The sequence below is a fragment of the Anomaloglossus baeobatrachus genome, chromosome 1 (assembly GCF_048569485.1).
Source record: "Anomaloglossus baeobatrachus isolate aAnoBae1 chromosome 1, aAnoBae1.hap1, whole genome shotgun sequence".
In the NCBI taxonomy this organism is placed as follows: domain Eukaryota; kingdom Metazoa; phylum Chordata; class Amphibia; order Anura; family Aromobatidae; genus Anomaloglossus; species Anomaloglossus baeobatrachus.
In genome coordinates, this window is record NC_134353.1 from 508,441,241 (window position 1) to 508,455,536 (window position 14,296).

The following is a 14,296-nucleotide window of genomic DNA, read 5'->3' on the forward strand; positions in this document are numbered from 1 at the left end:
TGGCAGCAGCATATACCCCATTGTTTCCTGTGTCCCCCAATAAAACGAAAGAGAAAAATGAACTAAAGAGAAATCAATATTTGGTTTGACCACCTTTTGCTTCAAAACAGCAACAATCCTTATAAATTAAATTGCACACAGGTTTTGAAGGAACTCAGCAGGGAGGTTTTAACAAACATCTTGGAGACCTACCCACTAATCTGTGGATGTAAGCGTGGGCTAATCCTTTTGTCTCTTCATGTAATCCGAAACAGACTCAATGATATTGACATCAGGGCTCGTGAAGGCTATAGCATCACTTCCAGGACTTCTTGTCATTCTTTGTGCTATAGATAGTTCTTAATGATATTGTCTGGTATGTTTTTGGTCATTTTCTTGCTGAAGAATACGTTTGAAGCCAATCAGACATCTCCCTGATGGTGTTTCATGATGTGGCCCCCCACAGAGCCCTGATATCTACAGCATTACGTGTGTCTGGGGTTAAATGAAGACACAGATGGAATTGCACAATTCTACATCTACAGAAGATCTGTGGCTAGTTCTCCACAATATTTGGACCAATCTCCCTTCCAAGTTCTTTCAAATACTGTGTGCAAGTGTACCTAGAAGAATTGATGAGGTTTTGAAGTCAAAAAGCGGTCACACCAAATATTGACTTGATTTAGAGTTCTCTTTTGTTTGCATTGCATTTGGGTGATGGTTTATTTGTATCAAACACATATTTTTCAAAGTATTCTTACTTAATAACATTTTTTTCACATCGGCCTAAAACTTTTTCACAGTATTGTATGTCTTTTTTTTAAAAAACTACTATGTACTTATGTTTAAAAAATAGTGCTGAACCACCTGAGAATTAAATAGGTTCCAGTGTCCAAAATAGTGAAAAAGTTCTATCATCATAAACAAATAAAATCTAAAAGTGCTTGTAAAAACAAGCAGCCTTTCAATGTACCGCTTATTATAAATGTTCTTGATCCTCAAGAATAGAGGGATTATTATTTTTAGTATTATAGCTTATATTTCTCATTGCCTAGGTTACTGGCCATCTCTGCAGTCTATCAGCAGTGGCCAGTTTCTTAGGTAAGGAGTGCAACTTACAAGCTCTTTGCTAAAGAGTTTGCATGCGCTGCTTTTTATGACGACATATGAAAAGAGAAATGTTGTAGTGCTGTGTCAACACATTTCCTATAAAATACTTTTTTGCCCTATTCACAGCAAATATCTGAAAGAACCAGTTCCTGCACAACCAAGTATAGAAGAAATTATTCAGGCAGTATTAAAAGAGTGCCGGAAAGAAAATGTCAAGTACAGGATTATAGCACTGAAGTGTGCCGCTGATGTACTTGAATCCACAAAGGAGGATCACTTCCAAGAATTAACAGACATACTATTTCCCTTCATAAAAAAGGTAAAATCTATTTCAGTATTCCCTAATAATGATTTGGTATATTCCAACAAAATAGTCATTCAGTTGTATTACTAGTACAATAAATGTGTGTACCGCATAGTCATTATGATATGCTATGGACATGTATTAAAGAAAATGGCATGTGTTAAATCTGAAAGATTCAGAGATGATGTCAATAAGTAGCGTTGTAGATAGCGATGAGCAGACTCTGACTGTAAAAGTCTGGATCCACGCTCTTTCAAACGTACCAGAGTGTCAGACCCGGGCCCTGTAATTCTCAGGGAGCTCTAGGTAATCATCCGGGTCCAGTAATTTGGGCAAATAAAAAAATAAAGGAGAAGGAAAGAAAATAATGGCCCCGTCACACACAACGAGATCACTAACGAGATCGTTGCTGCGTCACCGTCACCCTTTATTAACCCCAAAAATACCCACTTTCGACGTAAGCCACAAAAGGTGTCACGAAGATTCCAGCTCTGCTACATCTGAAGTCACAGCAAGCAGCCATAGAACATGACCGCCCGCTGTGAACGTTACTCAGGCTATTTGCGGTCACAGCTGGAGGTTTCTACGGTCCTCCACCTGTTATCTCAGGTAACCTGACCTCAGGTGACCTAAATAAACTCCGTTTCACAGACCTGCTTGTCCTGGCAAAAAAACGCGTATTTTTTTGCCAAGAGATGCAAATATTTGGTGATGAAATTTCTACACCATATTCCTGCATCCAATATACACCTCCTAGCAAAAAAATGCATCAGCACCGCATCATACCATGTGTGGTTTTGAAGTGATTTGTTTTTGTTTTTTTGGAGGGGGGTTTGCCAGGAGGTGTAGATTGGGTGCAGGAATATGGTGTAAAAATTTCAGCACCAAGTCTTCATTTCTTGGTAAAAAAAAAAAATGCATTTTTTCTGCCAGGAGATGCAGGTCTCATCGAAGAAAAGGTCATTGAGTTTACAGAGGTCAGGCTACCTGCGATCACAGGTGGAGGACCATGGGAACCTCCAACTGTGACTGCAACTAATCTGATTGACGTTACCACTCATCGCGCTGCTCATTCTCTGCCTTAATTTACAGCGTGCGGTTATGTTTTATGGCCACTCACTGTGACTTCAGATGTAGCAAAGCTGGAATCGTCGGGGGACCTTGTGTGGATTATGTTGGACCTGGGTGGTTTGGGGGTTAATAAAGGGGTGACAAAGGGTGTGTTTTTTTTATATATATTCTACTTCAAATAAAGGATGTTTTGGGTGTTTGTGTTTATTTCTTTGCACTTAGATTAGTAATGGGGGGTCCTCATAGACGCCTCCCACTACTAATCTAGGGCTTAGTGGCAGCTGTGAGTTATTAAAAGCTTAGTACTCCAATTGCCCCCGCACCAGGGCAATCGGGATAAGCCGGGTAAAGTCTCGTGACTGTCGCATCTAATGGCAATTTCGGGCGGCTGCTGGCTGGTACTTGTAGGCTGGGGGCTCCCAATAACGTCGGTCTCCCCAGCCTGAGAATACCAGCTCCCAGCTGTCTGCTTTATCTTGGCTGGGTATCAAAATTGGAGGGATCACATGTCGTTTTTTTTTTTTTAATTATTTAAATGATATTAAAAAAAACATGCGGTTCTTCTTATTTTGATACAGAGCCAAGATAAGCGCACGACTGGAGGTTGCATCCTGTAGCTGTATGCTTTATCTGTGCTGGTTATCATAATATGTGAGGACCCTACACCAATTTTTTTTTAATTTATTGTTACTCGAATCTCCAGTTACCCGCAGACAGGGTCTGTGATTGCAAGTAGCCAGACACACTGTCACACAGGCTGGGGGTGCGTCTGCAACCAATCAGACATGCCAGTACTGCCGGTGAGTGGGGGTAGTAGTGAATATGTGAAACAAGAAGAAACTTGAGCGGTCTCCGGGGTGAGCTGGATTCTGTTTTCAAACTATATAGTAGTGAATATATGCATGAGCGATAATGAGTGGCCCCGAAAGTGGAATGAGCGGGAGCGGTTACAGCCACGTCGGAGACTCTAAGTATGGCGCGCTTACTCAATGCCCCTATTCCTTCTACCACCATTTTTAAGCGCCGGATTCTGGTGCCCATAGACTTAAATGGTAACTGACGTCGGGATTAATTCCGAGCCAGAACAGTTTGTTTATCTTTTTAATCCAGCTAGATCTGTTGATCCCTGTGATCTGTGGGTCCACCCATCACTAGTTGTAGGGATTTCACTGCACTATCATTTTGGAAGTCCGAATCTAAGCTCATGTGACATGCATCTGTGAGATGTAGTAGATAGAGGGAAGGAACTGCACACCAAAGGCATGCAGAGATGACTAATTGGAATCTATTAAAGGGGTTTTCCACAATTGGATGTGTTTTAAAAAGAACTTTCCTGTGCTGAAATAATCTTATAAATGTGTCCTTGCTATGTACTGTGTAATGGCTGTGTCTGAATGTACAGGGACATGGTCTAATCATAAAATAGCTCCTGGGCCTGGGAGGAAGTAAAAAAATATAAAAGCATTACAGCACAGGATTGAAAATGATTCTTTCTTTGAGGTAAAACATTTCATTTACAACAGGGAAATGTTTTACCTCACAAAAGAATCAGCTGTGATCCTGTGCTGTAATGATCGTATACTTTATTACTTCCTTCCCTGCCCAGGAGGTGTGGTATGATCAGACCCTGTCCCTGTACAGTCAGACACGGCCATTACACAGTACATAGCACAAGCACATATATAAGATTATCTCACACAGGCATTTTTTTGTTTATAAACATTGGAACCAGCACTGAAGTATTTCCAAAAATGTAAAAAATTATTTTATCATTCAATTAAAAATACAAAGATCTTTAAATCCATAAAAACATCAAAACTGATGTGAAACAAGGAACTAAAGAGGATTTTCATCCAGCATACCACTCCAGGAGTGAAACGCTGGATGAAAATCTTCTGTTTCTTGATTTCACCGAGTGTGCTTCCACCCACTTTCTCAGTGTTGGATCCTTCAGAGCCACAAGTCATCATACCAGACAAGTGATTGTGGTAAGCTGGCTATCTAGTTTGTTGTATAGAGTAAGTTGCGCGTTTCTGGCCTACATGGCCCTTAGTCTTAACCTCGAGACTAAGAGCCATGTAGGCCAGAGACACGTTATCTGTTTCTCATCTATTTTAATGTTTTTATGGATTTACCGATTTTTGTATTTTTAATGCAATGATAAAATAAATGTTGACATTTTTGGAAATACTTCAGTGCTGTTTCAATTTTCAAGTTTTACTTCTGAGCTACTATTTAACCATGCACGTCATCAGGTGAGCTGAACATGATTTTCTTTTCTCTTTTGTTCTATTTTTTTTAAACACATCCAATTGTGGAACTTGTTGTTATCCCAAGATCTGTTGGTTAACTTTGTTCGTGGGGAAACCCCTTTAAGAATATTTAAATTCCATTGATCACACCACAGTCGAGTACACAGATATGTAACAGTGAATAGAACAGTCTTCATCAAACTGTGAAAAAAACATGAAAAAAATACAATCCTGAATAAATTAAGTAGTGATGGCAAATTACATAATTTCAAAGGTGTGATTACATCCAATGCTAATATGAAATCTCAAGAACTATATCAATGATGGATTAGAGAGAAACCCACAAAAACCACATACAAAGGGAAATATATCCAATAACTGAGGCAACTCAGTTGGATACGTGCTTTCCTTAACCAAGAATCTGCAAAAACATTAGTACATGCCCTCATCATCTCCCACCTCGACTACTGCAACCTCCTGCTCTCTAGCCTCCTTTTCAACACTCTTGCACCCCTCCAATCTATCCTGAGCTCTGCGGGCCGCTTAAGCCACCTCTCCCCTCGCTATTCCCCAGCCTCGCCACTCTGCCAATCCCTTCACTGGCTTCCCATTGCACAAAGACTCCAGTTCAAAACATTAACCATGACCTACAAAGCCATCCACAACCTGTCTCCTCCTTACATCTGTGACATAGTCTCCCGATACCTACCTGCATGTAACCTCAGATCCTCATAAGATCTCCTTCTCTACTCCTCTCTTATCTCCTCTTCCCACAATCGCATACAAGATTTCTCCCGTGCCTCCCCCATACTCTGGAACGCTCTACCCCAGCATATCAGACTCTCTCCTACCGTGAAAAGCTTCAAAGCTTCAAGAGGAACCTGAAGACCCATCTCTTCCAACAAGCCTACAACCTACTATAACCCTCAGTCCAGTGCACCACTGCGCAACCAGCTCTGTCCTAACCTATCGTACCCTCACCCATTCCCTGTAGACTGTGAGCCCCCACGGGCAGGGTCCTCTCTCCTCCTGTGCCAGTCTGTTTTTGTACTGTTAATGATTGATGTACTAGTTTTTATGTATACCCTTTCTCACTTGTAAAGTGCCATGGAATTAATGGCGCTATAATAATAACTCAGTATATTGTTGGTCAGTCTTGGATCTAGCAAAGGTAAGGAATATGTAAGTAGCACAGAGTTTCTAGGTAGATAAGGTACTGTCCAGAGCGTCAAATGGGACTTATGAATTCCCTATTAAATGCAGGCACTTCCGCTGGTGTGATTTTAAGCCTAAATGAAGGGGGCTGTAAAAGTATGTTACATGGGCAGTGTATTCATTTATTGCTGGTTTAAGATGAGAGGTTTAGGAATAGCAAAGTGTTATCTGGACTAAAAAATCTTCCTCTCCATCTAATTCCTGAACGTCTTGCAATGTATGTCCTCACTGTGACTGACTGGTTCCATTTACCACTATGAGACTTTCCATTTAGCATAAGGAAAAGGGGGGGGTGGCAGAGAGATATGATCTCCTTGTCGGAGGGTTTCTTGCTATTAACAGCCTGTGAAATGTCTTGCACTCAGGCCTCAAAGGAAACTGTGGGGGCTCGATCACCCAAGGAAGAGGAGGATGAAGAAGAGAATGAAAAAGCAAAAGAACAGCACACAGAATCTTTATTGTGTGCCTTCTCAACTCTAGGCAAGGCCTGGCCCAGAAATCCTGACACACAGCGTAAGTTATATCTGTGAACGCCGGGATATTTAATACTTGCAGGAAAAAAAATGGAGTTGGTGCACTTGGCATCAGCTCTAGAATTGGTACCTAAAACTTGATTTTTTTTGACCTTGGTAATAATTTCACTTGTTTTCATGCAGACCCAAACTGTAAATAAAGCAAATATATTGATAATTACAATCAGTGTTGTTTCTGCTTTACACAAAATGTTTTAACGAGGCACATGTGTAATGTATATGCATCATGTCTATCTTTATTGTACCATAGGTTGCTACCGGTTTGAGGTTTGTAAATTAATGTGCGAAAGGCTGAAGCTAAGCACATGGAAAGTTCAGCATGCAGTCCTTCAGTCCATGAACGCATATTTTCAGGGGTACGTATGGTCGTGGTAAACCTAAATATTCGTTCTTACCAAATGATGCTGGTTGGTATTCTTGAACATTGAGCTCAATAATATAATGCAGAATGACTGCTCACATGTGCAGCAGAGGCGAAGTTGTTTTGTTTACAACCTTGCTAATTATTATGGCTGCTCTATATAGGCATAGCAATTCTATGTTGGATAACATTGCCATAGCAGAAATGTTTTTCTTTTCCCAATAAATTACTACAATGCATCAAGCCTAGGCTGCTGAGAATGTGATAGCTTTTTCTAGTACAGCACTATGCAACTTAAAGGGAACCTGTCAGCAGAAATTTCGCCCAAAAGCTAAATGATTCCCCCTCTACAGCTCCTGGGCTGCATTCTAGAAAGGTCCCTGTTATTATTGTGCCCCATGTGAGACCAAAATAAAGAGTTTATAAAGTGGTACCTTTTTGTATTCAGATTCTGTAAATGTGACAGGGGGGCGAGCTCTCTGCCGTCCGTTATTCTGCCTCCTGGTCCTGTATGCCGCTCCTTTCCATAGCTGATGCACCGCCCACTGCTCCAGCCATCCCCGCGCATGCCCAGTGCCAGTCTCACGGGACTGAGCAGTGTGACCGCTGGTGACGTGTGCGCAGGCAAGTGATTATGGGCGGGGCTGTGATTGTTATCAGCAAGTACCCGCCCATAATTTCGTGAGCGCGCAAACCTCTCCAGCGGTCACACTGTGCTCAGGGTAGTGCTAGACTGTATGGGCTGCTTCCAGGGATGACGTCCCTTTTGTCACGTGATAGGGGCGTGTTCAAAATACTATCACGTGACAAAAGGGACGTCATCCCTGGAAGCAGCCCATACAGTCTAGCACTACCCTGAGCACAGTGTGACCGCTGGAGAGGTTTGCGCGCTCACGAGATTATGGGCGGGTACTTGCTGATAACAATCACAGCCCCGCCCATAATCACTTGCCTGCGCACACGTCACCAGCGGTCACACTGCTCAGTCCCGTGAGACTGGCACTGGGCATGCGCGGGGATGGCTGGAGCAGTGGGTGGTGCATCAGCTATGGAAAGGAGCGATGGGGGCGGCATACAGGACCAGGAGGCAGAATAACGGACGGCAGAGAGCCCGCCCCCGTGTCACATTTACAGTATCTGAATACAAAAAGGTACCACTTTATAAACTCTTTATTTTGGTCTCACATGGGGCACAATAATAACAGGGACCTTCCTAGAATGCAGCCCAGGAGCTGCAGAGGGGGAATATTTTAGCTTTTGGGCGAACTTTCTGCTGACAGGTTCCCTTTAAACCGTGAGAACTGCTAGAACAATTGCCATTATTACTTGATTAAAATGCTCATTCCCCCTAAGTCAGTGGTTACCATTTCCACCAGGGATGGATATAAACAATTTACTCAGTCCCTAGCCTTGTTCACTAAACCGTGTGCGGAGCAGTGATGTTCCATTTCCCACACTGTTTACATCCTCCTATTGCTATACTGATAGGCGGGGGTGCCGGGTGTCCGACTCCCACAGATTTGATAATCCCTGACCTATCCTACAGATAGCTAGTCAACATTATAGTAATGCAAAACCTATTAAAAGGGAATCTGTCATCAGGTTTTCCCCTGTAAAAGCTGTTGCCTCCATTTTTTGGCCTTTTAATAAATTTCTATTATGCCCATTATATCCCCCAGCGAGCACTGTATACCTTAGCTTTGAAGATGTGCAGCATTACATTCTTATGAGCACTAAGAAGTCTGATGGACAGCTACGGACCACGATTGGCGCCTTGTAATTTCATCCTTCCATTTATGATTGACAAAGATCCTGCACATGCTCTGGCATGACCCTGTGGTAGCTGTTTGCATTGAGTAATAGCTAATATTCATAGGTGGAGGCACAGAGTTAGGCCATGTGCACACGTTGCGTTTTTTTCTTGCGTTTTGGTTGCATTTTAAACTACACTGTGTCAATGACAAAATGCATGCGTTTTGCTTCCCCAGCAAAGTCTATGATAAATCAGAAATTCTATGCGCATGTTGCTTTTTTTTCTAGGCAGCGTTTTGTTTGACAAATATTTGTCAAAATTGTTGCCTAAAAAAAAGCAGCATGTCACTAATTCATTGTGTTTTGTGAACATTTTCCACCCATTGTAATGAATGAGGTGTGTCAAAACGCAACCAAAATGTTTAGCTGTGCGTTTGCACTGCATTTTGGTTACATTTTGGATGCATGTTTGTCAATAAAAATGCACGTCACTAACTTTTCCCCATTTTCTCTCTCCTCTCTGTTCGCTTCATACTCACTGATCACCGGAGCGGCTGTCACACTGTTCCTGCGACCTCTCCTGCTTCTGAAAGTGCCGGCCGCTCATTAGGCTCATCTCATATTCACTGCTTCTCTCGCCCACCGCCACTTATGATTGGTTGCAGTCAGACACGCCCCCACGCTGAGTGACAGCTGTCAGACTGCAACCAATTACAGCCACCGGTGGGCGGGTCTATATCGTGTAGTACAATAAATAAATAATAAAAAAAAGGCGTGCGGTCCCCCCCAATTTTGCCGCGGAATTGCCACATCCATTAGAGGTGACAGTTCAGGACTTTTCCTGGCTCATGCCGATTGCCCTGGTGCGATGGCAATTAGGTGTAATAAGGAGTTAATGGCAGCCCACAGCAACCACTAAGTCCTAGCTTAGTGATGGCAGGCATCTATGAGACACCACCTCATCACTAATCAGTAAGGGAAAGTAAATAAACACGAACACCGAAAAATCCTTTACTTGAAATAAAAGACAAAAAAAACCCCTCTTTCACCACTTTATTAACCCCCCAAACACCACTCCAGGCCCAACGTAATCTACATGAGGTCCCATGACGCGTCCAGCAGTGCTACATCTGACACTTAAAGCGAGCTCGATAGAACAATACTGCTCGCTGTGAGCTCCACGCAGCAACTAAAGTGAGTCGCACTATCAGCATTGACGTCACTCAGGTTAGCTCCTGCCACATCTGGAGTCCTCTACCTGTGACAGCAAACCACCCGAGTGACTGCAGTGAGCCTCGCGATCTGTGGTGCTTTCACTCAGGTGATTTCCGGTCACCGCTGGAGTCCTCCACCTGTGACCACGACACAGAGACAGAGCCGCTCGAGGACAATGAACTCGGATGAACCTCTGACATCACAGCTGCGGGCCCCACACTACTGCTGGTGTCGCGGCACTGACGTCTCGGAGGTTCATCTGAGTTAATTCTCATCGCGCGGCTCTGCTGTCAGCAGGCAGTCATGCTCTACGGTGCTGTTGTGACAGGACAAGGATGTAGCAGAGCTGAATCACCATGGTACCTTGTATGGATTACTTCAGACCTGCAGGGGTGTTTGGGGATTAATAAAGTGGTGAAAGAGGGTGTTTTATGTATTTTATTCCAAATAAAGGATTTTGGGGTTGTATGTGTTAATTTACTTTCACTTCCAGATTAACGATGGAACGGGGTCTCAAAGACGACTGCCATCACTAATATAAGACTTAGTGGCTGCTGTGGGCTGCCATTAACTCCTTATCACCCCAATTGCCATCGCACCAGGGCAACGGAAAGAGCTGGGTCCAGCGCCAGAATTGGCGCATCTTATGAATGCGCCACTTCTGGGGCGGCTGTGGGCTGCTATTGTTAGGCTGGAAAGAGCCAAATAACCATGGCCCTCCCCATCATAATAATATTAGCCCCCAGTTGTCTGCTGCACCTTGGCAGGGTTTAGAAAAATGGGGAGAACCCCACGTCTTCTAAAAAAAAAAAGTGTGGGATCCCCTCTATTTTTCATAACCAGCCAAGGTACAGCAGACTGCTGAGGGTTGCAACTGCTGGTCCTATGCTGGATATGAAAAATGAATGAACCCCACTTCCTTTTTTTTTACAAAAAAAATAAAAAAAAAAAACAGCTGTTTAAGCTATCTAACCATCTATCAAGCTATTCTGTTAATTCTGTTATTTATTTCTATCTATTCTATATGTTCTTTCTTATTATCTATTCTATATGTTCTTTCTATCTATTCTTTCTATCCATTTCTTCTATGTATTCTAGCTATCTATCAATTATCCTATCCTATCATATTTTATTTCTCCTTTAGCAAACACACTGACAAAAATGCATTGAAAACACGTGTTTTTACCACGTTTTTTTTTTTCTTTTTCAAATGCAGTGTTTACAGTTGTCAAGTCTGCCAGAGGGTGCATTTTTTTTTTTTGTCAGTTCAAGAACGCAGCATGCGGACATACCCTTACAAGTCAAAGCGGGGGCATTGAGCAGGATCCGGTCCCATAGGACCACTCCTCACTAATTTGAATGCAGTTCTGCATAACTTCAGAGCTTTTTTAACTTATCTGGCGTTTCATAGAAGATTTGGTGGGCTTGTTAGAAATGTTTTGATTGCAGGAAGAATATGGGGGCATTGGCAATTGTTGGGAAAACTTTTGTTTTTATGTAAAACTGAAAAGAGGAGGCTTAAAGCATATTTTTCACATTGCACATATTTGGACAATTACAAGCATGCAGTTCTGTGTAGCTACTGGGCTGAAGCTTTAAAAATCAACTATCACAGTTCAGGTCTATTATGTGCATGAGCTATCCAAGTGTGGACCAGTTAGCATTCGGACTAAACTATCAAAGCCAATGGGCCAATTCACGTGTGTGATCTTCTTCATGGACCGTCTAACAAGCAATACTTTTTTCAAATTCTCAGCTAAATTTCCCCCGATCAAAATCAAAGTTTCCATCAAAAACAGAATACACGTTGACACAAAAATGATTAAAATTGTATGGAAAGTTGTCAGTACGGAAGAGAGAAATAGATTTATGTAATGTCTGCGAGTCCTGTTGCATCTCATTATTTTATGGAAAGTATAATAATTTAATCTTTTCTAGCTTGCTGATCTTAGAAAAGGAGCATCAAGACATTACAGCCCTTAAAGAAATCCTCACAGAAGCCTGTCCAGCACTTGCACATTCTCTAGGTACTGCAGCAATCTTTATATGGTTACCATATATCATTTTAGCAGTTGCCTTTCAGTTTCGCTGATTTATAGCTCTAAATAGACCAAGATAAATTGTTTGTCTTCAGACACCTCCAGTGAGTGCAAGAAAGCTTCCATACTGGCTGCTGCAGACCAAATCTCTGTGTAGTAAACTTGTAGCTTTACATGAGAAATAAAACTGTTAAAATATTAAAAGTTAGCCACGTGCCTTGGTTGCTTTAATAAAATGTTATTGCTGGATTTTTTTTTATCTGTAGTATACTGATGTGTGTATTTCTGTTTGACAGAAAATAAGAGTTATGCATCTGTAAGAACAGAAGCTATCTCTGTAATAGAAGTAATTCTACAGAAACTTGGAGGTAAGTAGATAACGTGAACACTGTTTATGTCTAGAAAAACACCCTCTATGTGCAAGCAGTCTTTATGTTGGTGTTTTATATATATAATATATATATAATTTTTATATATATAATATATGTATGTATGTGTGTGTATATATATTGTGATGACAGCCTGCGCCCCGAGTGTATTGGGGACACACGTCTGGCAGCGGGACTGAGGCACACCGGAACACTTTATCACATTAATAGTCCAGGCACTTTATTAACAAACAGGCATTGCACCTCAAAGTGACACACAAAGCCCCTCCTCGTTTAAGGCAAAAACATAGCACGTCCACATGCCGTGGGCTTCCAGTCCAATACAGTCTCTATTGGAAGTGTGGCGCCTGTACACACTGGCTCCTGCCAGCAAACATCAATTGCTGTGGCTCCTTCCCAGCACCCAGAGACACTCTGCAGACCCCTGTCTGTCTCTCCTTCAGGAGAGGTTCAGCCCTGCAGTCACAGCCCTAGCCTGGCTGCACTCACCTTCCAGTCTCCACTCAGACTGACAGTCTAGAGCCAGTCGACCCTAGACTGCCCGTGACACTCTGCTACAGGTTCAGAACCACAGGATTGTTTTAACCCTTGGAGCCACACCCACAGGTGGTAAGGAGTGTTTAATCAGCCTCACACACTCTTCCATGACTCTGCATGTAATGCAATCCTGTGGAACCATAGGTCCCAGCCAACTTCACAATGCAGAGCACCAATGCTTTTGCAAAACATACCGGCCATTTACAATGCTGCAGGTTGATGCCTCACTATATATAATATATATAATATAATATATATATATATGTATATGTATATATATATATATATATATATATATATATATATATATATATATGTATATGTATATGCATATATATATGTATATATGTATATGTGTATATAGATATATATATATATATATATCTATATATATATATATATATATATATAGATATATATATATATATATATGTATATGTATATGCATATATAGATATATATATATATATGTGTATATAGATATATATATATAGATATATATATATCTATATATATATATGTGTATATATATATATATATATGTATATATATGTATATATATGTATATATGTGTGTATATATATATATATATATTATATATATGTGTATATATATATGTGTGTGTGTGTAGATATATATAGATATATATATACAGTCATATGAAAAAGTTTGGGCACCCCTATTAATATTAACCTTTTTTCTTTATAACAATTTGGGTTTTTGCAACAGCTATTTCAGTTTCATATATCTAATAACTGATGGACTGAGTAATATTTCTGGATTGAAATGAGGTTTATTGTACTAACAGAAAATGTGCAATCCGCATTTAAACAAAATTTGACCGGTGCAAAAGTATGGGCACCTCAACATAAAAGTGACATTAATATTTTGTAGAGCCTCCTTTTGCAAAAATCCCAGCCTCTAGTGGCTTCCTGTAGCTTTTAATGAGTTCCTGGATCCTGGATTAAGGTATATTTGACCATTCCTTTTTACAAAACAATTCCAGTTCAGTTAAGTTTGATGGTCGCCGAGCATGAACAGCACGCTTCAAATCATCCCACAGATTTTCAATGATATTCAGGTCTGGGGACTGGGATGGCCATTCCAGAACATTGTAATTGTTCCTCTGCATGAATGCCTGAGTAGATTTGGAGCAGTGTTTTGGATCATTGTCTTGCTGAAATATTGATTCCCTGCGTAACTTCAACTTCGTCACTGATTCTTGCACATTATTGTCAAGAATCTGCTGATACTGAGTTGAATCCATGCGACCCTCAACTTTAACAAGATTCCCAGCTGCCGGCATTGGCCACACAGCCCCAAAGCATGATGGAACCTCCACCAAATTTTACTGTGGGTAGCAAGTGCTTTTCTTGGAATGCCGTGTTTTTTTACCTCCATGCATAACGCCTTTTTGTATGACCAAACAACTCAATCTTTGTTTCATCAGTCCACAAGACCTTCTTCCAAAATGTAACTGGCTTGTCCAAATGTGCTTTTGCACACCTCAGGCGATGTTTGTGGCGTGCTTGCAGAAAC

General features: G+C 41.3%; 1 protein-coding gene across 2 annotated transcripts in view; it reads left to right on the forward strand.

Annotated features, from left to right (window-relative positions):
• ECPAS (Ecm29 proteasome adaptor and scaffold) overlaps positions 1-14,296 on the forward strand; it is a 286,613-nt gene that overhangs the window by 255,815 nt on the left and 16,502 nt on the right. For both annotated transcript variants that reach the window (XM_075316050.1, XM_075316054.1), the window contains 5 exons: positions 1,216-1,408; positions 6,297-6,444; positions 6,715-6,820; positions 11,731-11,819; positions 12,128-12,199. In XM_075316050.1, coding sequence (XP_075172165.1) covers positions 1,216-1,408; positions 6,297-6,444; positions 6,715-6,820; positions 11,731-11,819; positions 12,128-12,199 — 608 coding nt within the window. The remainder of the gene's footprint in view (positions 1-1,215; positions 1,409-6,296; positions 6,445-6,714; positions 6,821-11,730; positions 11,820-12,127; positions 12,200-14,296) is intronic.